At 38.1% G+C, this 24,951-nt stretch overlaps 1 protein-coding gene across 1 annotated transcript; it reads left to right on the top strand.

Moving 5' to 3' along the window:
- The first annotated feature begins 106 nt into the window (after positions 1-106).
- Positions 107-24,784, top strand: LOC100540008 (methyltransferase-like protein 21E). Its single transcript, XM_010728624.4, has 5 exons — positions 107-2,217; positions 3,946-4,062; positions 16,515-16,672; positions 20,491-20,608; positions 21,528-24,784. Exons 2-5 carry the CDS (start codon positions 3,993-3,995, stop codon positions 21,941-21,943), a joined length of 762 nt encoding a protein of 253 aa, XP_010726926.1. The 5' UTR covers positions 107-2,217; positions 3,946-3,992; the 3' UTR covers positions 21,944-24,784.
- The last annotated feature ends 167 nt before the right edge of the window (positions 24,785-24,951 follow it).

Raw genomic sequence — 24,951 nt, 5'->3', positions numbered from 1 at the left:
GGATTTTAAACAAGAAAAAAAAAAAAACTTTCTTCACAATTGCTCAAAAAAGCTATACACTGGACTTCATGTAACTTTAAGTTTAGGTTCAAAATTGTATCTATTCATTTGCATTCTCACTGAGATAAAATAGCTATTAAAATCACATGCAACCTGTTGCTCCCTGAACTTCAAACTTACATAAAACCTTGTAAATGAGTTGGTTTATTTCTAGATATTGAGAGAAAGGAAATAAGTTCAATTAGTTTTGTTTCCCTTATTCTCTAAATCATGCCTGCTCAAAGTAATGTTGATTATTGAATTATTTGTGGTGCAACATTAACCCTCATAATATGTCATGGAAAATAGTACAGTAGAGTAAATTCTGATAAGCAATTATAGATTATACATTCTGAATGTAAATTACATCTTACTAGACATGGAATTATTTGAGCATAGCCACAGACAGCATTTGTTTCCAAAAGTGATGTTCAGAAGTAGTATGGAGGTTTTCTTACAAGTCCCTTAGATTTTACCTCAGAGCATTTATGTGGGTGTGTGTGAAATATTTCCACTTGCTTTCCTGCTCAAACTCTTTGGCATATCAGTTGCTCTTTCTGTTGGTCCTCTCTGTAACTGTCTTAATTCGAGCCAGATTTTTTTTCTTTATTCTTGTATCTCCACACGGCAGGATTCTGTCAGCCTGCACCCCACCCTCTACCCAGCACTTCCCTTCCCTGCCCACCCTTGCTTCAGTTTCATCCATGGGGAGGTTTTTATTAAAAGTGCAGGGGCTTCTTCCTGGAAAACTATTTAATTGCTAGTGCTTCAACAACCCAGCATATAGATCCACTGATTGCAGCACTCTTGTCAGGTTATCTTATGAGATAAATAATTTGTTAAATCCAGACTTTCTTTTTCCCTCACCTCCCTCTCTGATTATAGAACTTATTTATAGCTCCTGTGGGTTAAGCTGGAAAAAGTGATTGCTGCCAATCACACGCATGTTCTTACATTACATTTTAGTCCTTTTTGCTTTTTGATCTCTCAGTTATTATTTGTTTGTAATTTCTCACTGTTTCGTTGCCTGAAAGTCAAAGTCCATGCACCTAAGTTGTGAAACATCAGCCTTTCCTGAAAGGATTAAGGGTTGAGGTGAACTAGGTAGGATTTGGTCCTTCTAGCTGCAAAGAGTCTAATGTATAATGGACAGTGTTTGCTGGGTGAAAAATATCCCTTTTGATAGTACTTTAGTAAAAGGTTGTCACATTATAAGTGTATTCTCAGTCTGGACAGCCAGTTTACAGCTTTATTTTGCAGATCACTTGAGCGTTGCTGTTTTAACTCTAAAGGGTAGATCAGGCCTTGTTTTGTTTAATAGCTTCTACATCTAGCTTAATAGAAAGAAATATAGAAATAGAAATATGATAAAATACATCTTTGATTTGTCAGGATTGTTCAGTATTCTTGTACAATAAATTATTATTCTGTGTCACTTAGAAACATCAGCTGAGGTGGGAATCCAATTTGGCTGAAAAGTGGTAAAGAAGTAGTTTGTATCCTGAACAGATTGTATTCTAAACAAAGAGAGGTCTTAAAATTACTTCCATTTGTTCCAGTGGCAGTGGTTGCAATCTGTTGAGCGAATCTACATCTTGTATATATGAAAAGAGGACTGATGCATTTGTATTTATGTACATTGACAGCTGTCTGAATTGAATATTCAACTGTAGGTTTTGTACCTTGCTGCTGCTCTGCGTTTTTTTTTATGAGTATGTGTTTGCATATTTACAAAATGCACTCCTTCTGCTTTGTAAATTGGCCCTTTGTGCTTGGAAGAAGCCTTTATCTGTGAAGAATTACTTTTTGTTCTTCAGTTACTTTTTAGTGACAATGAGAAGTTACTAAAACAGTGGTATTGTCTTGTTACTGCCAAAACTGCTTGGAAGTTGGTTACTTTTTTGGTTGGAGCTCCCCTGACTAGGTACCTACTGCTGTTATGAGATCTTCTGTACCCTTACATAAAATAGCCATGGTGCCTTGTGCCTACTTTGGGTTCCTGCTGCAGCTGTCAGGATTTATTACTGCTGCTGGTGTGGGGATGTTGGCAATACGTAATGCACACTTCAGAACTTTTCTATCTGGAACTGCCTGGCAGCTAACTGCGAAGCAAGCAATTTGACAAATAAGGACTTTTGTTTGAGTGCGGTCATTAGGAACATAGAAGCAGAGATTCAGGTAATGTTAACTGAAACACAGTCAATGTGACTTGCTGTGTTTTGCTCCAATTGTTTTCTATCGTTTGCCTTTCACTGTGTAAGTCAGTAACTGAACTGTTCTGCACCTGTGTGTTTTTAGCTGCTGGTAATACTACTGAATTAATATGCTGAAGTCAGATGGGTTGTGTAGTTCTGTATAACTTAGAGTATTTTTAGAAGGGGAAAAGAGTGCACAGAACTAAAATAGTTAAATAAATAAAATAAAATTTTTCCTTTAAGACTGATTGATCTTACAGCGCAGCATTGCTTGTACTTCAGAATACTGCAGGATTGATAATCAACCCATTGCTTTAATCTTCTAATAGGAAGAAAAGTTGTCTTTTTTATACTTATGAAGTAGATGATAAGCTGATAAATGTCTGTAACACTGCTTCACACTCCTTTCTAATGCTCCTTGGTGTTCTGAATATAGACTCAATGATTTTCAATTCTACTCAGTCTACATTCTCTGTTTCCCACATAATGTTGTTACTATTGCAAAGTTCATAGATGGACATAAATGCAGTAGCAGTATTTTTGTTTAATGTGCTACAGTACTGTATAAAAGCCAGCTAACTTACTTTTCACCTTGAAATAGGTTAATGGCTGCTGGCATTGCTGTGATAAGTTTTAACCCCTCTGCCTTTTGTAGAGTAACGTTAACAGTGTATCATGTATCCTTTCTATAGCAAGACAGGGTTGTTCCTGTGCTATTCACTTTCATCCTATGTCTGGAGAGAGAAGTCTGGCTGAGGCTTTGCATGGAGAGAATGTTTCTTTGATATTCAGCCCCTACAGTTTTACTATTTATCTATTTATTTATTTATTTATAAAATTAACAGATTCCTTCCTCTTTTGCCTTGTTTATCCCTCCTGGGTGTTTTGGTATCTCTGTGCTATTAATTGTATGGTCCCTGCAACCATTCCTGGAAAAAAAAAAAAAAAAAAAAAAAAAGGCAAAACACACACACACAAAAACAGTCAATTTTTGACATTGGATTGTAACACCTTTAACAATTATTGGAGCACTCATTATTTTTTTTTTTCCCTTTAAACTCGGTGCTTTTTTGATAATAAAGCACCAAGAATTTGAGAACACTGGTTGTCTGATTTTCTGCAGATGCTGAACATTGCATTGTTTTTTTCTTTTTCTATCACACTATGCTGCAGGTTCTTGTTTAAATTTTGTCATGCTTTCCCTATTACATTTTTCTGTGTATGTTCTGTATCTGTACATTTGCACATACATGTTCTGTTTTGTGTGTTGTTGATAGGTCCTGGTTACTACTTATTCTTGTGTACCACTTTTACTAATTGGTTATTCCTTCCTTTCCAGGCTAGATCAAACTACATGAGCTGGTGCTATTTTTATTTTCCTTCAAACATTTGTTGCTACCTTCCCATTCAAACAATCATAAGCCTTCTAGTCTTGATTTGAATTGATTCTAATTTTTAACCACTCATAAAATAATTTTAAACATTTATCAAAGCATTCTTTTTCTTTTTTTTTTTCCCAATATACATTTTTCCCTCTTTGAGAGTAGAACAGCTAAACTTGCTACTTCTGGCTCTTAAATGCTCTGATATTCATATTTGTACATACAATACATGTAATACAAGTGACATAGCATAACAAATGCAAACTCTGCATGTATGTTTAGATGTTGCATTGGGAAAGAGGATGTAAAGCAATTTTATCCATTTTTAGCAGGTAGGCAGGCTTGTGCTTATCTATCCGTGGTCTTCTGGCTTAGGATGGATTTGACATTGTCACAACATAATCATCTGCATAATGAACAGAGAAGAAAATTAGAAAGACAAGCAGGTAAAGTGTTTATTATTTCACCATCTTTTCTTGTTATGCTTAGGAATTTTGTTAAGCAGAAGGAACAAGGCACCTTGCTGACAGTGAGCTATCTTACTTATTTCTCCTGAAGAATTGTGTTTATGGCACTTGTAGAGAAAATGCAATAGATAGCGCTGTTGTAATATTCTAGCTATGTAGTAAATATCTGCTATGCCAGTAGTCTGTGGTATGGTGATTTCCTACCAGTGTCTGGCAACTTGCCGCAGCTATTTGCCTGTGATTAGTTCCAGGGAATGAAGCTGTGATTGAGTTATTCAGAATAAGTTTGTTTGTCAAGTTACAGTTAGGCAGGATTAGTTATTACAAGCCCAGTTTCTGTGTAGATAGCTTCACAGCTGATCTTAAGAAGGACTGTTAGCAGCTTTAGTTTTTTTTTCCTAAGTAGATTTTAAGCTGCTCATTTTCAAGATCCAGACACATCGGGAATAGAAGAGATTTGATTGGACTGAGATTTAAAGCAAAAATGCCCCCAGAACATTAAAAGCTGATATCACACAAGAAAGTGGCTGGTAGAGTTTGGTATAGATTGCAGTTACAAAGTCCCTGTTTTGCATGCCCTAATCTGCAGAATTTCTTTAATACATTTCCCTTTCCTATTGTGTAATCCTGACTTGAATGAAAAGCTCAAGTTGATCCTATGTGTGATGAGGCATGATTGGGGTAAGAAATATTTATAAGTATTAATATTAAAAACCTAGCCATTAAAGACTGAAATATTGATGACTCTTATTACATTGTACGCAAGAAGGCTGAGTTCCAGTTGCACAGGTATTGCTATGCTTCTTCAAGTTTGGATTTCTAATACTGATACTTTCTTCATGCAGGGTTTAGGGCAAAGAGCAGTGAGTCTACATGTAATTACTTAAGCTTTTGAATTTTTAAAATAAATTGAATTCTGGGACATAAGATTGATTTATGCAGAATTAGTAGGTAGCACAGAATCCTTAAATCAAATGCAGAAATTTATTCCTTTTAGCCAACAAACTTGATAGCAATAGCAGGTTGCTCACTTCTCCTCTCGTAACACTTGTTAAAGAGGATAAAGAGACACCAATGGAAAATGGCACATCTTTACAGTTTCACAGTTTAATCCAACATCAGGCTTTAGTATATCAAGTTCCATTCCAGATTCTGGAGGGAAGTGTGTTGAGCCTACTGCATGGAGAATCACTGCTTCAGTCCCCTCAGCCTGTACATTCCTTGTTCTCATTCTTTTCCTCTGCCACATTCTCCATTCCCATTTTATTCACTTTGCCCATCCAGGCTCAATCTCTGTTTCTTAGGATTTTTGCTCCGGTTCAATGTTTGAACTCTTGGTATTTGCTGTCCCACCAGCCCATTCTCCTTTTATTCACTGCCATTCTCTCACAAGGCTCTGTTATCTCAACTGGCTTGTCACAAGTTCTTTAGATTAGAACTTCTTATCATAGCTCATGATTACTATTACTACCAGGTTCCAATTAATGTCTCTTTTCTTTCCTCTCATGACTTCTCTTTCTCACTAGCTTTTACTCTCCTTTGCAAAACATTTTCTGAGATCTGACTGTACCACTGCTGCCTTTGTTTCTTAGGACCTGAAATTACTTTGCAAGATTTATATTATTTACATTCACCCCCAAATAATTTTATCTCTGAGACAAAAGGAGAAGAGCAAGTTTGCAACTTGTCCTTGACACTTCGTCGTCTCACTTTACTTGGCTGGGGCCCAGTTTTTAATCCAGAAATATCTGAGAAAATGCTGACCTGGTAACCTTCACATATCTTCCAGAGCTTTATAACAGTCATGCTCCTTCTCTTCCCCTGCTCAACAGATGTCCTCGTCGATGGTGATTCCTGTCATCATTTCAAGTCTGGTTGAAGTCCAGAAAGATACCTTAAATGGGACATGGTTGGAATTGAGGCAAGTGAGAAGCAGCCTAATCCTGTAACTTAGAAGTTAAGAAGTTATGCTGGGATGAGAGTGTGACTTAGTGTCTTATTTCCATTTCCTGGGTTACTTCTAAGGACACTTCTTACCTTCATCTTCTCCTTTTGCTGCAGACCCTTTTCCCCTGACTATAGAGCCCAAGTTGGACTATTCAGAACTGAGTGCCCACTTTCTAGCTTGGCTTTTCCTTGCTTGTTGTTCTTCTGGACACAAATCTCATAATCCTTATTTCCTTATGGCCCGTCTTTAATGGTGGTGGAGAGGAGGGAATCCACTTAATTCTGTAGAATTGACAGATGAGTGCAAGGAGTGAATTTTACTCGATTTCTCTGCTTTCAGAGTGCTTAAAATGCTAAAAGATTCTTTATAGTGGACTTTGCAATTAGTGGGTTAAAATTAGTGCTGGTTAAAAAGTCAACCTACTTATACTATGTATAAGTGACTCATTTACTTCCACCTGCCTTCCCTTCTCTCATCTCTGACCTGGGCAGGCTGGAAAGTTGTGTAGAGAGGAACCTTATGAAGGCAAGTGTGAAATCCTACACCTGGGGAGGAATAATTACACACACGTACTGATGGAGAGGAACTCTGTAGAGAAGGGCCTAGGTGTTCAGGTGGGCTACACATTGGCCATGAGCCAGCAGTGTGTCCTTGCGACCAAGAAGATCAGTGGTATCCTGAGGTGCATTACAAAGAGTGTGGACAGCAGGTCAAAGGAGGTGATCCTCCCACACTGCTCTGCCTCGGTGAATCCGCATCTGGAGTACTTTGTCCAGATCTCGGCTTCTCAGTTCAAGAAAGACAGGGAACTTTGAACAAGGGGGAACAGGCACAAACTGGAACACTGTTAAGGACCAAATGGGACGTGACAAACATAGAAAGTTCCATATGAGCATGAGGAAAAGCTTCTTTACTTTGAGGCTTACAAAACACTAAAAAAAGCTACCCAGAGAGTCTGTGTAATCTCTGGAGATATTCAAGACTCACCTGGAAACTTTCCTATACAACCTACTGTAGGGAACCTGCTTTAGCAGAAGGGTTGATGATCCCCAGATATCCTTTCTAACCCCTTCAATTCTGTGATTCTGTGATTTTTTTTTTCCCCTTAGTTTGAGTTATGTTTCTATCTTAAAAAACAAAACAAAAAACTAACCCCCAAACCAACAACAATAAAAAAAAAAAACACAAACAGAAACAAAAAAAACTTTTTTCCATTAATTGTTATCTCAAAAAATATTTAAAAAAGATATAAAAGCACTACATTTGGAAGTTGTGTCATTAGTTAACAATATTCTTCGGCTTCGCTGCAGGATCAACCCGAAATATCAGAATTCAAATTTTATCCCTCATAGCTGAAATAGCTACATTTCAACAATTAATGAACTATTTCTCTGTGACCTCATGAAAAGCTCAAGTATTGTCATGGATTGATGTTGTTGGGTAACTTTCAGGTCCTTTCTTCAAAGAAATATTTTAGAAACCTGAAAATATTGATAGGGAAAATTGGCAGACATTATGTTGGAGTCCCTTCTGTTGCACTGGTACATGGATTCTTCTGGCATACTGTTAGAAGAAAATATGAACTTCCAATGACACAAAGCCTTTTTGACCAGGCAAGATAAGAGATGTGGAAGATGATGTTAGACAGTAGTGTCTGAGTTACTCATCCAGATTACTCCTATCTATCAGAAAATTTTCAGTCACCCTGTTATAATGCATAGTAGAGCACATAACATAGAAAATAGCCTACTTTTGCAGTCAAAGGGAAATCATTTAGTTATTATCAGCAATTATATAGATGCTGAGCACAGGCCTGCAGATATTTCCAGTGGCAGACAAACATGGTTATGTAATAAGTAACGGGTACATTTGAATTTATTATATGTTCATGAGATAGCCTAACCACAGTACTTCTACTTTCAACTTTCTAATGGTTTTAGATGACCCGTGACTTGTATGAGGCTGCAATATCAGTGACATGAGTTTCATGTTAAGAATGCACCTTTAAAACCTGGATAAATCCACTACTGGAGAGCATAGCCTGCTCTCATCTCCTTGCACTCTGTACTAAGGGCATTTTGTCTCTTGGCTGAGATTAGGCTGCTCGTGGGTTACAGTTTTGTATTTCTACATTTCCAAGTATGAAGTTTCAAGCATTATATTACATTGATGTAATACATGAGGTTAATCTATATAATATATCTTGTCCTTGCCATCACTTCAGCAGGTAGAGCCTGGAGTGAATAATCATCACCATCCTCATAGGTAGGCATGAAGACAGAAAAAATTAACTGGGTAATTTAGATTAGTGAATTTTCTTGATTGATATTTTGATTTATGTTCTTAGAAAGGTGCAGGTTCTGGAAGGTCAAGGGGATGGTTAAATTTCTCTCCTGTTCCTTTCCTTTCAGTGTCCTTAGGCTGCAATGGATTGGAATGAAATAGAAATAGATTGGATGGAAATGAAATACTGAAGTGATGTCACCTGGAATTTGGGGACTGTTCTGTGATTCAAGATTGAATATGTTTCCATGGGGCTATCTGTAATGTTTACAAGACAAGGACTCTGACTGCTAGACATCAGTAACTCAGAAAAAATTATGAGGCTTCAGTGTCCCTTAGAAGTACAGGCTAATGTAGATCTGGGATGAAGTTCTTCTGGGCCCTTAGAAATACCAATATGAATTTGCAGGGCTACATTTTGAGGTTTCCCATCAGTATAGTATTTTTGTATGTATGAGAATGTAACTTCTATCCTGTAAGCTTTTACAGTTACAGAACTAGTTGCAAATCTGCTGCCTTACAGATCTTTCTGTCAGTTTCGTCTTGGCATTGGTATGCATGGATATACATTGCTATTATATCTATAATATCTATCTCATGTGTAGTTGTAAAAATATTTCTAAGTACAGATCAAAATGCTAAGTCTTCTGTGATTCTTTACTGTGAGGTTTACAGAGCACTGGAACAAGCTTCCCAAAGAGGTTGTGGAGTCTCCTTTTATGGAGATATTTAGAACTTGCCTGGAGACTTTCCTTTGTAATCTACTTTAAAGCAGGGAACCTGCTTTAGAAAGGGGTTGGACTAGATGATCTCCAGAGGTCTCTGCCACCCCCTGTATATGTCTTATAACTGAACTCTTCAGGTGAGAGTATGTTGCTTCTGAAGAAGAGAGAATGTGTTTGCTGTAGGGCCGAACTTTGTCAGGTCAAGTTCATGCTGAAGGCTTGGATTTCATTCTTTTTGCCAATTGGAGAAAATCCATGAATGCAGGAGAGATACAGAAGATGGTAGGGTCTTATTTCTTTTGCATACTCCCTTATCACCTTGTTGTATGACACCATTTGACCTTAAAAAATTAAATAGAGTTAGCCCAGCACTTGAAAGAGACTAATCTATGATTTCCCTGCTCCCCCTGCCCCTCCTCCCCATAAATCACTGGGTGAAACTACATTTTTATGGATTAATGCTGTATTAATCATAGAATCATAGAATTGCTCAGATCAGAGAAGACCTTAAAGATCACCAAGTCCAACCCCAAATGCATAAAAAAGTACCTGAAGAATGTTTTGTTACTCAATCTGGTGCTCGTGGGTGAGTCAGAAAATGAAGATATCGAGTACAAGTACATTCTTCATAGATTCCATGTGCAGGGGTTGTTTTCTTCCTTTATCTTAGTCATATTCTAATTCAGTTATCAGGATACATTATCAATATATTTTAATTTTAATTCACAACCTTTGCCTTTGCCACTTTTTCTGCATTTTAAGTGCTGTTAACAGTTCTTGTTCTTTATCAGTTCAGTGAAAAATGCATTAATATAGAAAGTATCACTAGGTATATGTTTACATACTTAGCATGCTAATTATTGATGCACAGTACCCAAGTGAATTTTAAGGTTATTGTTTCTTGGTGGAGCTGTGTACTACCCAAGTACAATTTTTATGTAACTCCTGGTGTAAACAGAACAAACAATCATGTAGAATGTTTCAAAATGTACTATTTTATTTCTTTCCTAGCAAAAAAAAAAACTCCATGCAGGTAATGGTAGCCTAAGGCCCATTTTTGTAATTTCTTTTATTGTTAAAGATGGTAATTTGTGGCTTGTTTCATCCCAACCTAATATACTTATTATCTTGCTCTGCCTTCCCCACCTCACCTCTCTAGTTCTGTCTCAGCAGCAGTCAGGTCCTTTTCTTTCTTAAGGTTTTGTTCTTGTGTAAAACATTCTGCTTGATGTTTAACTGCATCAGCAAAAACCTATAGTTCTCTACATGAGATTCTGCAGCTTGTCATACATTTCTGTAATCAGCTTGCACTAAGTTCAGAACACCAGTCTTCCATATGATTTATTATCTCTCTTTGGAAAACTATATTCTTGGGTTTTTTTTTGTTTTGTTTTGTTTAATAATAATTGTAATTGCTTTGTCTGTGAGAGTGATGATTTCATGTTTTCATTGCTTTATTAATTATGTTTTTGGTATAGTGCAAAATTGTATCAACATACAAGACTGTCCTGCCCTTGTATTAACTGAAAATCAAAGGAATTCAGAGAGTATGCTCCAACAACATTAGGTTTTTATGATAAATGAAACTTTACCTGACATCACAGAAACACAGAATATCCTGATATGGAAGAGACCCACAAGGATGACTGATTGAATCCAACTCAAGTCTCCCCAAAATTCAAACCCTCTGTCTGAGGGCATTGTCCAAATGTAGCTCGGTGCTCTGACCACTGCTGTGGGGAACCTGTTCCAATGCCCAGCAGCCCTCTGGAGAGGAATTTTTATTTCAAAGGTCTCTCCAAGTCATTAACCTGTTAGACAGAAAATCTTATGAAAGTTATGTAAATTCAAATTCTATTTCAGGAAGGATTTATGACATCTATAGACAGAAATTTCTTTGTGATCAAGATCAACAATTCAAGGGCAGAGGAGTGCTGTTTTATTAACAAAAATTATCTCAGTCTCTATATACTAACTGAATAGGGTCAAACTACCCCTTCTTGATGTAAATATGTTTTAGCACATATAATTCCAGTAGTTTCTGTGTTTGCATGCAAATGCAAAGAGATGAATAAACTGTACATACATCTCTATGTATATAATGTCTATGTATGTAGATACAGAGGTTTAATTCCTCTTCTTATCGACCCTGTAGTGAAGTTCATGATGAGTTGCAAACTCATAGATGTATACGAGGTATGCCGGGGTCTTGTAGGCAGGAGCCAAGGGGTAAGGCGTCTAGCTGTTAACTAGAATCATATGGGATCAAGGCCCATCTGCCTAGGTAAGGCCTTAGCTTAATTAAAGCGTCTGGTTTGCACTCAGAAGATACAGGTTAGTGTCCTGTCGGTCTTAGTATAACAGAAACTAAGAGAGTTTAACTCTTATTTAAGGCTTTGAAGGCCTTTGGTTTAGGATGGCGGCTTAATCCTAAGTTTCTAGAATATGGTAGTGATCAGAGGGGTTATGGGCAGTAGGGAGATTGACAGGGTGGATAGAATGGCTGTAGGGGTGTTTGATGCTTTGTTAGTGCGTCAGAGTTTCATGTGATTAGACGAGTTAGGGGGGAGTATAATTGTTGAGTGGTATGCAAGGCGAAGGTAAAAGAACAGGCCCAGGAGTGATAGTAAAGTGATGGTTGTGGCTGTAGGAGTTATTCCTTGTTTGGTAAGTTCTTGAATGATAAGTCATTTTGGTATGAAGCCTGTTAGTGGTGGAAGGCCGGCTAGAGATAGGAGTGCAAGTATTATAGTTGCATTAAGTATAGGTGTTTTTGTTCATGAGATGAGTATTGTTGAGATGATTGTACTTCTATGTCTCTCCAAAACATGAAGGAAGAGAAAGTGCTAGCCCACTTCATTAAACTCAGGTAAAAGAAGAAGGGAGGGACCAATTCTAGCAGACCTTTATATTCTGATGGTTTGCTGTGTGTGCTTGAGTAATATTGCTGGAAATACCCAATTTGAAATTCCATTCTTGCAAGAATTGATTCAGGTCAGTGAAGCCTCCTCTTCCCTTGTCTGACTTTTATTAGTGATGGGTCTTTCTATCTTTAAATATCACTGAAATTCTTTCACTGAGTTGTAACTTAACATTGCAGCTTGAATAAGGACTAACACAAAGATGAACAGTTATAGGAGAATAACTTCCTATCAGCTTTTTACATCTGGTATCAAGAAACTAGACTTTGATCTGAACATGGATTTATGAACATTGGTGTTGCCTAGGCACTCTTGGACCGCCTCTTCCCTGACTAAAGGGAAGTCTTCCATTCCCCAGACCCTCTCACTAACCTCCAGGGTTTGGAATTCCCGAGGGAGAGCTTTTTCACTGAAGACAGAAGCAAAGAAAACATTCAGTATCTCCGCCTTTTCAGCATCCCCCATTACCAGAACACACCCCTCACTTAGTAGGGGAGCCACATTCTCTCTAATCTTTGTTTTACTGTTAACATACTTAAAAAAGTCTTTTTTATTATCCTTTATCATCTTTTCTAGATTCAATTCCAGGCAGGCTTTAGCCTTCCTCGTCGCATCCCTGCCGGCCCTAATAACATTCCTATATTCTTCCCAAGTGATCAGACCCTTTTTCCACATTTCATGGACCTTCTTCTTTCCTTTGAGTTTGTGCACGAGCTCCTTGCTCATCCACACAGGTCTCCTGCCACCTTTTCCCGATTTCTTGCTCACAGGGACGCACCGATCCTGAGCTTGGAAGAAGAGCTGTTTAAATGCTGACCAGCTCTCAGAGGCCCCCTTACCTTCTAACACCCGAGCCCACGGGATAGCTCCAAGTAGGTCCCGGAAGAGATCAAAGTTGGCTCTCCTAAAGTCCAGGGTAGCAATCCTACTTATTGCTTTGCTTCTTCCACTCAAGATCTTGAACTCCACCATCTCGTGCTCACTACAACCCAAGCTGCCCCTGATCTTTACTTCCTTGACAAGCCCTTCCTTATTAGTGAGAATAAGGTCCAGCAACACCCCTCCTCCACCACCTGCATCAGAAAGTTGTCTTCAACACATTGCAGGAACCGTCTGGACCACGCGTACCTGACCATGTTGCTTATCCAGCAAATATCTGGATAATTGAAGTCCCCCATAAGCACCTGGGATTGTGATGCTACTTCCAGTTGCTTACAGAAGGCCTCATCAACCTCCTCCTCCTGATCAGGGGGCCTGTAGTACACACCCACAACAGTGTCAGCCATACCAGCCCGCCCCATGATCGAAGCATAACTAGCAGAACTTTATCACTGCAGGTATTTGAAGACTTTATTTCACTTGGATTTTGCTTACACAGATGACAATATTCTTCTTGCATTGCAGATTTTCTATTTGTTTGTTATTTTTCTGTTCTGACTGCTCTGAAGACTGTAGCAGAAAAAAAAAAGATTTTTGCTTTACTTTTGTTTTTGTGTGTATCTCAGTCACACACGGACTTTAGTTATTCTGAACAATATAAAGTAGAAAATAGAAGAGTGCTTTTTGGATTGTAAGGAAAGATTTATGTGGAAGTAAGCATTTCTGGCTAAAGGTTTGTGGTCTTTACTTTGTCATTAGTTTCTTGGTCCTGATTAAATTTCTCACTATGGTGAGTTTTGAAGCCTGTCTTTCATACACATATAGTGAAACAAAGAGAAGATTGCAAGTGTTATGTCAGCTTCTTCATGTATCCCACCTATGGGATTACTGGGCCCCACTGGGCCAGTGATTTAAGTGATATTAACTAGTAGATTTGGATCTCTTCTTTCAGGAGTGTGGACAATTTATCCTAGGCAGGGAGCAGTGGCCTACAGAATTTAATAGTGTAGGTACAACACAAGCCTTGAGTAGAAAGATTACTGACAATATAAAAAATAAGTGGGACATGTTTATTGAACACTGGAGTGGTAGCTGTAATACTTCTGGAGTTTTATAGATCTTTTGGCTTAACTTTGTAAGTTAAGACTTTATAAGTTAGGGCTTTTCATCAAAATTGGATCCAAAGCATATATCAGAAGAAGAAAGGAAAAATGGCTGTAATTGAGAAGTAATAGAAGGAATAGCTTTTTATTTTGACAGCTAGTGCTAATCACAGAATGAAATCAGACTGCTGTAAGCGGTCTGAGAAGAAATAAAGCAGTCTAGATCTAGTGTACTTAGACACAGGATGATAAATTAAATACACTTTACAATATCTGTAATAAGAAATCCTCATATTATTTTTTCATAAGAAAAAATTACTATGGCCCCAAAGCAGCATTTCTATCATACTTAACTCCTGTTGGTTTAGAGTTTCCTGCTTGTGGGCTCAGTGACATATGTGCCTTCTCTCAACTTTACAACTCCTGTAAGCCTCTGATGTTATGTGCTGACTGTACACTATGACTTAGCATCTGACATTTTAAAATATCATAATTTTAACGTTAAGATTATTCTATTTATGTTACCTTTAACAAATTATACTATTTAACTTTCTTTCCAGTGGTATATATATTAGTTTATTTTTAATTTAGCTGTGTCATATAATCATAGAATCATAGAATGACTTGGGTTGGAAAGGACCTCAAGGATCATGAAGCTCCAACCGCCTGCCTCAGACAGGGCTGCCAACCTCCATGTCTTATTCTAGACCAGATTGCCCAGGGCCCCATCCAAACTGGCCTTGAACACCTCTAGGGATGGGCATCCACAACCTCTCTGGGCAGCCTGTTCCAGCACCCCACTACTTTCATAGTAAAGAACTTCCCCCTGACATCCAACTTGAATCTTCCCTCCTTCAACTTAAAATTTTTCCCCTTGCCCTGCAGTTATCTACCCTTTCAAACAGTTGACTCCCCTCCTGTTTGTAGGCTCCCTTTAGGTACTGAAAGGCTGCAATGAGGTCACCCCACAGTCTTTTCTTCTCCAGGCTGAACAAGCCCAGCTCCCTCAGCCTGTCTTCATAGGGGAGGTGCTCCAGTCCCCTGATCATCTTCATGGCTCTCCTCTGGACTCTCTCCAACAGCTCCCTGTCTTTCTTGTTCTGGGGTCCCCAGACCTGGACGCCAGTACTCCAGATGGGGCCTCACATGGGTAGAATAGGGAGAAACAATCATCTCCTTGTCCCTGCTGGCCACCCCTCTTCTGATGGAGCCCATGATACCATTTGCTTTCTGAGCTGTAAGAGCACACTGCTGGCTCATGACTAGTATTTTATTTTTTTTCCAATCGATTTGTGAGATACCATCCTTATTATTATTATTATTATTATTATTATTATTATTATTATTATTTTGTTTGTTTGTAGTTCCAGGAAAGGAGAAAGAGTTGCATCCCTTGGTAGGTTGTGGCAATAAAAATATGAATGCATACAGAGTGGCTTGAGGGGAAAGAAAATGTAGACTCTTCTATAATGCCAACAGCTGCTGTTTTCTTTATATAGATTTACTGAAGGATGGTAGTCAAGTATATTCATTTCTAATGACCACTGCAGTTTCTGTGCTGTGCTATGTCATCCAGTTGTGTGTCATTCTGTGCCATCTTGATGTTTCTCTCTGTGATTTGGATGGCAACTGCAGGCTAATAGAGGAATTCTGCTTTGGAAAAGATTGTAACCCAGTTACCACAACTTTAACATGCTTTTTTAGGGGGTATAGCTTGTAAACATGTTTTGCTTTAGCTAATTTGCCAAGAGATCGTGTCTAGCTGTGAAAGCAAATTTACCATGCAAACTCGGAATGATTCTTGATTTTGCAAAGAAAATGCTCTGGAAAGCTTCATTTACATGTTATCTGCAACACTGTGGTGCAGCTTTGTGTGACGATTGCAAAAGTGACACTGTCTTGGTATTCAGCTAAACGAATGAATCCTCTCTTGTAGAAGGGTTGCCCTGGATTATGTTAGCTATCATAAAAATCCTTCACATAGCGGCAAGTATGGCATTCAGGATGTCAAGCCAGCTGGAAAGAATCCCTTTTACAAGGCTCTGTTGGTGTGGGTGGATAAGCTTTCTTGACAACAGTAGTGCTTTCTCTCCTCTCTGTCATAATTTGTGTTGCTAGGATCTGTTTCACAAGTTTTGTGACAGACTTATATATGATATTGTGATTCCTTTTATTTACATGGGGAAAGCAAACAGTAAAAGGACATGGAAAGTAATAAGAAGTCCAGGCACAAAAGACCATGAGAATAAATATGAGAGCAGCTGTTCTTGAAGTGAAAAATATTTTTCTGTTGGTCTGATGAAATGAAAAGTAATATATGATAACATTCCACTTTTTCTGAACTTCATTTTTCCAGTAAAGTGGAAAAAATTACTTTATATAGTCATAAACTGAAAACTTCTATTAGAATTCAGGAGACTTCCCATATATCATGCTAACCATTAATGGTAAAATGCATTTTAGTTCAAAAACATCATTCCAATTCCTGCTTCAAATCAGCATTTCAACATAAATTGGTGATTTCATTGTCTGTCCTCTCAGCTTATTTGAGCTTTTATATTTTTACTTCCAGGGGAAAAAGAAGAAGAACAAATAGTTACTGAAATAATGAGAAGACGTTTTTTTCCTGATGTTATAACTTATAAGGCTTGGGAAGGCTTTCACTTTGCTGGCCATGAGATAAGGATTACAGAAGCCACTGATCATTATGGGGCAGTTGTCTGGCCATCGGTACAATATTTACATGATATTGTTACTTTCAGTTTTGGAGTCTTTTAACACAGTTAGTTTGCTTTTTAGTGATAAATATTTTTTACTGTGTGTTGTAAAATTAAGGATAATATTCTATACTTTCTCCATTCTACAATTCCCAAACCTGAATTTAGCCTGGTTTTCCTATGGCTTCCTGGTTCTCAAAGCTTAAAAGATATGCAGGTCACTCCAAAGATATTACCTCTTATTTATTTCTATGCAATCCACAACAGATACAAAAAGTACAATGATACTATTTGATAGAGCACATTCTCAGCAAAAAAACACTTTTTCAATATAGTCACCACCGTTAGCTGTGCATTTTTGCCAGTGATGAACAAGAACCTGCATGATGAGCTCAGAAGAGCTGCATGATGAGCTGCAGCAGCAGAGGTGACCCACTGTTTCACAACTGCCATGACAGTGCTGGTGTTAGGAAAACATTGCCTATGCAGTCCATCTTTCATCAACACAAACAAATGGAGTTCAGAAGGAGGTAAATCCAGAACTATATGATGGGTATGGTAGGACAGACCATTCAAGATTGGCAATGTGCTCCACAGTCTTCAAACTGGTATGGGACCTGGCGCAATTGTGTTGCGAGAGAAAGGCTGTGTTTTTCTCTGATGTTTATTTGGAAGTTTGAACCTTCAGCTCAGTCAGTGTTGTGATGTAGCAGTCAGATTTAATGGTTTCTCAGGTTTCCAGGAAATCCTGAAAGATCACCACTTATCCCAAAAGACTGCATATCACTTTATCTGCTAAAGACTACATCCTGAACCTTTTTATTTGATGGAGAATTCATGTGTCACCACTCTGTGGACTGCTGTTTAACTTTGGTTCGTAATGATGACACCACATCTTGTCACTGCTAATGATGTTATCCAGAGTACTGTCACCTTCAGCCTCATATTATTTCAATAGGTCTTAACAAAGTTGCATATGGTGCTCTTTCTGTTCATGTGTGAGCATTTGTGGGAACCACCTGGCATAAACCTTGTGATATTCCAGCGTTGCTACCATTTTCAACACATTGAAGCTGATATCCAGCTCCATACACAGTACTATGGTTATTATCTGCTGATTTGTGTGGATGAGCTGATTGAGACACTATTTTGTGGTGTGGCAGCTGTGCACGGCTGTCTGGAATTCAGCTTCTATTTCATGTTGTCATTGCCACTGTTGCAACACACTTCCTTCCATCTCACTGTGCTGACATCCACTGGTTGGTCTCTATAAATGTTCAGAAAGCATCAGTGAACATCTACGGATGCAATTTTTTGTGCATGGAGAAATTCAACTCATCATTGCTTCATATGCACTTCCGTGTCAGAGGTCATTTTGTCAAACTGTCCTTCTGCTGCCAATCATCACACAGCAACAAAATGTAACAGAATATTGGCAAAAGGTTCAACCTCTACTGCCATACCACCAAAATCCATCTCTGATATCTGGGCCAACATAACAAAACAGAAGGCATTACTTTTGGAGCAGCCCTTGTATTTCTTGTTTGTGCCCCTTCACACAGCATGTATGATGTGATGCCTTTTCCTTTCCTGTCAAAACTTCCTGGTCCTATTGGCCAATTAGAAGCAAATTTTAAAGGAAATGTGGGTCTTATATGAGAATTACATTACTCTACGTGTTATGAGTAAATGACCCTAGAGAAAGCAGATTCAGAAAGAGCTCATAAGGTGCTGACTCTCATAGAAGCTACTTAAGCTACTCATGAGAAAAATTTAGCATGTAAATATGCAGTCACGGGAGAAGATTCGCACAGGACTTCCAGTTTCTTAAAAAGCAAGAAACCTGTGTGGAGATGAATCCATGCTCTCAGGAACCATCATTCTTGGCTCTTGATATCACAGAATCACAGGATGGTTTGGATTGGAAAGGATCTCAAAAATGTAAGAACTATCAACGTATCCACCATACAAAGAACTTTCTTCAGTATTTTGAGTTTGTGCAATGCAGCTAGTGGACTGTTTTGAAATAATTAAGAGTGAAAAAACACTGCTGCAGCTGGACAGGTGCCACGATGAACCACTGACACTTACATTGCTAAAAGAATATCTCTAAAACAGATGGATCTCCAAGGGGTCCTATAGAATCAAGAGGATTAAAGCCAAGAGGCTCCATTGTTTCCCAATATCAGCTTCCTAAAACTGTGCTTAAGACTGTGTTTTTAAGAAGCATGACCATAATCCACCTGAGGAGGGTTAGTGTACCCTTCTGCTTTGGATGCCAAACACTTTTGCTTAGCAGAACTGGAGAAGTTGTTTACACTATATCTCTTAGCAGCCTCAGTGAATGTCTTCAAGGTAGGGTTGGCTGGCTGTTAATTATTCTCACAAATCAAGGGCTACACTGAAATGCAATTTTTTTCTGTGGGGATTTAGTCAATTTTTCTGTGAAAGGAAGGAAACTGCCACTGTGTCTCTATATTCTCCCTTGTGTTCCAACCTGCAATATTTGAAATCTTCTGAAAAATGTCAGTCACATTTGTCAAGAATGCAGAAAATTTAAGAGAAGTTAAGCTTCTGCGTGGAAAGGAAGCTGAGTTTTAAAGGTTCCCTAATTTAAGTCACAGAAGTTTTGATCCTGCCAGCTGGTTTCAACAGCAGAACATGTCAAGATACCAAGGGAAGAAATGATGGGAATGAATGGAGCTAAAAGGAAATCTTGATAGGATTTGTTTTAGAAAGTCAGTCCAATACCACGCACAGTCTTAAGGAACCTCCTTTTATTAATATAGTTTCCACAAACTTTCTATTTTTAAGTTTTGTTGGCTGAGATATCTGTATGTTCATATAAAGGACATTGCTCTTTTTGCTCTGATTTAAGAGGTTGAAAGCAAAAACATTAACTTTCTATCTCTAAGTCAACAGTCCTCCTTCTCCATTCCTTCTATATTTTAATCTATTAAAGTAAAACCAAGAATAAAATTTTGCAGAGCCAAACTGAATCACTTCTAATTATTTTCCCAAATGGTAATCTGTACTGCAAGATAATGTAGCAACCGATATATGTATCTGTCAGTATAGACTATATAATTTTCTATGTGTGGGAAACAGTACAGGAGACAGGCTGGAAACTGTCTTTGTGAGAGGAGTAAAAATAGCCATTTGTATTTCTAGAGTGATCTAAAGAACACTGGTCAGTGTGAGATAGGACAGAAAAGCTGGAGTTTCTTGGTTACAGTTTATAAATGTATATATAAGGAGTCAATTGTAGAGGGCTATGTGATTTTGTATAGTAAAATAGTTTTTACACTTAACAAGGTATGGATATTAAAACTAGAAGGAAATTGAACCAAAAGTAAAGGGATGAATTTACTGGCCCTTTCTGAATCATTATGATCACTAATTCTTGTTTTAAATAATTACTGCAAGAGACTAGCAAGAGTTGTGAATTTTCTCTCACACGCAGTCCGTATATCAAGATGTCTTTGTGACAGACATGTTTTAACTCAACCAGAAGTAAGTGTGGGAATTGCTGACTGGAATTTTACAGCTCATGTTATGCAGTGTGACAGATTAGATAATTGCAGTCATTCCTTCTGGTTGCAATGCTTTGCAAGCCCATATCGAAGCATGTGGTGGCATTTGTTTTGTCAGCCTATAGAGCTCAAAGATAGTGATCCTTTCAGGACATTATTTGAATGGATATTGCTCATTTTAAACAGACATGAAATTATAAAACATTTTTTTGCATGCTTGTAAATGACAATGTATATTGAGTGAAGGTTTTTATTTAATTTATTTATTCAGTATATTCATGGATTCCCTCTCCTGCAGGCTCTCGTTTTGTGTTATTTTTTGGAAACCAATTCTAAACAGTACAATTTGGTCGACAAAAATGTGATTGAAATTGGAGCTGGAACTGGATTGGTCTCTATAGTAGCCAGTTTACTGGGTGAGTACATACCACTGCTCTTATACTCTTGGAAACATCTCTCAGATAAATACTGGAAAGCAAAGGAAGTACCTGAGTATTTCTAAAACACAGTTATTTGACATTTTCTAAGAGAAAGAAGAAGTGAATTCCAACAGGGCTTCTTAGAAATTTGTGTTGTTTTTTCTCCCCCTCTAAAACTGTAAATGCAAAGGTGTAGATGCAATAAAGAAGGTCCCTGTGGATGTTGTTACCATTAGCAATGTTAAACAGGGGATCAACAAGTAAGAAATTAGTATCTAAGAGGATGTCAGTGGCAATAGGTAAAGTCAGACACAGACATGACCAACACATCATCTTCCATTGATCAAATAAATACCTCTTGGATGCCAGGTCACTTTCTTCAAACTTGAGTCCAGCCTTTTCTTTCAGCAACTGATCCTTGACTTTTCTTCTACAAAAACTTGTTTTCTCTCCTGGCAGCCTGCTCTTCCTGAAGAGTAATTCAAATCAGTAACTCCTGTATTTTAACATAATTTTAGCTTTCTGCAGACTGAGAAAGCTTCTTGATACGTCAAAAGGAAAGAACCTGAGGCCATGCCTAAATCTAGTTGATTTTCTGCAGGTAGTAACTGTTACTCTTCAATTCCCAATCTCTCACTGTACTTTCATTGAAAATGGCATCGAGATACAGTATTTGATTTATCCCCACCCAAGCCCAGCTGTCTTTAGATTGCAGTCTGTACAGCAGAACTGCTGGGAACCAAATATTTATTTTAAGTACAATGAGTAATAACTATTGGGAGGAATAACAGTGTTCTATTCCCCTAGACAGAAAATTTGCTAAAATCGGTTCTTTGTGCAGTGGCTTATGCAAGTGGGCTTTTACTCAAGTCTTGAAGTATATTGAAAGATTGCTTTTGTTTTCTTCCTGTCACAGGTGCACTTGTGACTGCCACTGATTTGCCAGAACTGCTGGGAAACCTTCAGCACAATGTTCTCCAAAATACAAAACTGAAATGCAAGCACCAGCCCTGTGTCAAGGAGTTGTCCTGGGGAATTGATCTGGAAAAAAACTTTCCTAGAGCTTCATGTCACTTTGACTACATTATGGCTGCTGATGTAGTTTACCACCATCCCTTCCTCGATGAGCTCCTACTAACTTTCGACCACTTGTGCAAGAATGATACTGTCATTATGTGGGCTATGAAGTTTAGGCTGGACAATGAGAACCAATTTGTGGACAGATTTCAGACACTCTTTGATTTAGAGGTGATTTCTAATTTCCCTAGTTTGAACATAACTCTGTATAAGGCAATGAGGAAAGGCAGGATGAAAGTCAGACCTTCCAAATAGTCTGTCTGAAAAAGAGATATATGGGGGTGATTATCTCAGATGCTTTGTAGCTAGTTCTCTTTTTAATAATTTCTGCATAAGTAGTTGCCTGCATCTGTACAAATGACATTTCTGAAGCAAGTTAGAACAAAACATTGGTTTTCCAGTGCATCCCTACAGAATTCCTGAATTCAATTTGCTGAAAGTTTTATAAGTAGAAGAAAGGTATTTCTGATGTTTTCTTGACTTTTATGTGCTAAATTGACAAAACTAATAATTTTCACAATTTTCAATATTATTTTCATGGGATGTGCAATGAATATTTCCACTGACTTTCAAATGCAGTTTTAAACAGTGTCTGATGAGATTAACCAATCTTTCAAAGATTTACTACAGTCTTACGTTTTGTATTTAACAGTTGTGATGTTAAATCTGTCTTTCTTCATTCCCACCATAGTGTTCAAATCCTTCCTTCAGATGGCCTTTAGATGACTTTAACTGAAAGAAAAAATGGGAGATATAGTATCATAGTGAAGGGAGAGAGACTATTAGTTACTCCTTGATTTAATGATTATGCTTTCATAGTATCATAGAATGGTTTGGGTTGGGGAGGACCTTAATGGTCATCTAGTTCCAACACCCCTGCTATAGTAGGGACACCTCCCTCCAGACCATGTTGCTCAAAGCCCCATCCAGTCTGGCCTTGAATGTCTTCAGCATGAGAACATCCACACCCTCTCTGGGCGACCTTTTCCAGAGTTTCACCACCCTCACAGTACAGAATTTCTTCCTAATATCTAGTCTAAATCTACCCTCTTCCAGTTTAAAACCATTTCTTTCCCTTCCACTTTTTATTTAGATTCAGGGATTCTTGAGCAGACAGCTGCATACGTGAGGCAACAGAGAGTTAAATATTTTGTTACTTGAACAAAGGTCTGGAATAAGAATAGTACATCACATCCGCAAGTCCCCATTGCAAAGACCTTAAATTTTTGGATATCTGCCCCTTCATAAATAGACTGGTATGTGCACCTCAGGGAACAATGGAAAAACAGCAGTGGCATCAGGATAAGTGTTCTGCAGTGTCAGCTGGTGGCGACTAGAGGTAGAAAATGAAACCTGCTTGTCACAGTGTGGCTGAGACATGGAAAGACCAGAGTTTTTGCAAGGGCAAATGGAGCATTTTTCTCCTAGCCTCTCCTAGCTAACATGTGTTCCCAATTTTAGTGATCAGATTAGTGTATTTAAACACAGGATTTTTTCCTTTGTTTCTACTCCCAGCATAAAATTTGGTTTTCTAAGATAAAACTTTCTACTGTTAGACATGAAGTGGTGCAGACAGGAGAGTCCAAGCTGCCAAGATTTTCCAGTGGGATTTGGGGACCCCAAAGATGAAAGGAAGTAGTGGGAGGATAGATGAGTATTTGGCAGGAGGGATTTGGATGTACAAGGAGGGTTGTGGAAAAAATGTAGATATAGGGAGAAGGTGAGATGAAAAAAGAGAAGAGGTTGCAACAGTGACACTAACTTCAAAATGTTGGATCCACTGACTGAAAGGGGACATTCTCTGTAATAACAATTACTTGCAACCATCCAATCCACTGCAATTGAAACTAAAATCCTTTCATCCCAAAGAGCATCCCTGTTTACAAATATTTCACAGATAAATGGATTGGCACTGGGTAATGAGCAAGACGGCTCTGCTTGCACCAAAATCCTCCAGTGAAAATATCCTGTGAATTACAAAGAAAAGCAGGCTAAGGACGAAAAGAGAGAGTCCAGCAAAGTAGTAAAGTGGGATCACTTTTAATACAAACGAGCCTTTCTATTTTGTCTGACGCTGTCCCCCACTGAGCTCCTGCTGAAGTCAACAGGAGCTGTGTTTGTAGAGCAGATTCAGAACTGGGCTCTTTAGTCCTAACAGCATGGTAATGTTTAGTGTAATCTAACACTGCTCCCCTTTCTCACAAGTCGGTCTAAGCAACACTGTGTGAAGCTTCCTGGGAAAGCTCCAGAGCCTAGCTGCTCTATTGTACGAAGGCCTTTTGTCCTCTGTTATGATAGGCAGGTTATTAGCCATGACCAATGGGTGGTGGAGGTTATATGTGTAATTTGCCTGTGGAGTTTATTTCTGCTCACTGAGAACAGGTCTCTCAGATGACTGTCAGATATTGCAGTTTCCTAAAGTCGGTTATAGTTTTAGTAATCACTTACTCTTTGGTCTAAAACTTCAAACAAAACTCAAGTCGTTATGCAGTGCACCATGTTGCGAATGCACATGGCATTTGCATCTGTAGTAAAAACTGTGGGTGAAAGAATTCCACCTATATGAATGCTAGAGAGACTGTGTAGGCTTACACGCTTTTACAGTTTATTATGGAATGCTATGGTAATGATATTAATTGAAGATATAAGCCATGTACTGCATAGATTCGGTCAATTCCTTGGTTTTCCATACTCTCCTCTATCAGTAACTTATTGAACAACAATACAAACAATATGCATAAGTAACTTGACAGCATTTTCTAGGTTTTCCACAAATGTTTTACCAACTACACAACTTTCACATGCTAATATTTATTATTGCCATTATTATTATTATTATTACCTGTGTACATATAAAAAGATCAAAGAAATTTATTTTGCTGTTAATTATATAATATCTCCATCAAAGTCTTTTATAAGTCATACTTCATCAAAGTCTTTTATAAGTCATACTTTTTACTTCTAAATATTAAAGTAGCAAAAATTTTCATCATTGTATTTTTTCAACCATGCTGAGTTTTTGTTTCTCGTTGAATTGTGATATTGCAGCTCTGGGTGACTGGGTTGCATTTTCATTATTAAATTCACTGATTTGTGCTTTTGCCTCTTATAACAGCTGTAAGAAAAAGCTATAGCCATTGAAAAATCATTCATGTGGCAGTACAGATCGCCTGAGCAAATCTCATTTTCATTTAGAAGTAGTAAGAGTGGCCCAGACTATGAAATACAACAGCTAGGGAATATCCAAATAACTATCCATGGCA

Source organism: Meleagris gallopavo, chromosome 1, assembly GCF_905368555.1.
Source record: "Meleagris gallopavo chromosome 1, MGAL_WU_HG_1.1, whole genome shotgun sequence".
In the NCBI taxonomy this organism is placed as follows: domain Eukaryota; kingdom Metazoa; phylum Chordata; class Aves; order Galliformes; family Phasianidae; genus Meleagris; species Meleagris gallopavo.
Note: the sequence above shows the minus strand (reverse complement) of the source record. Positions and strands in the feature narration are given on the sequence as shown.

Bases quoted from the DNA above. Each gene is read 5' to 3' on its own strand.
- LOC100540008 (XM_010728624.4), top strand. From the start codon at position 3,993: ATGGATTTGACATTGTCACAACATAATCATCTGCATAATGAACAGAGA. The intron at 4,063-16,514 runs GTAAAGTGTTTA...TTTTACTTCCAG, and splicing joins AAAATTAGAAAGACAAGCAG to GGGAAAAAGAAGAAGAACAA. The intron at 20,609-21,527 runs GTGAGTACATAC...TTCCTGTCACAG, and splicing joins TATAGTAGCCAGTTTACTGG to GTGCACTTGTGACTGCCACT.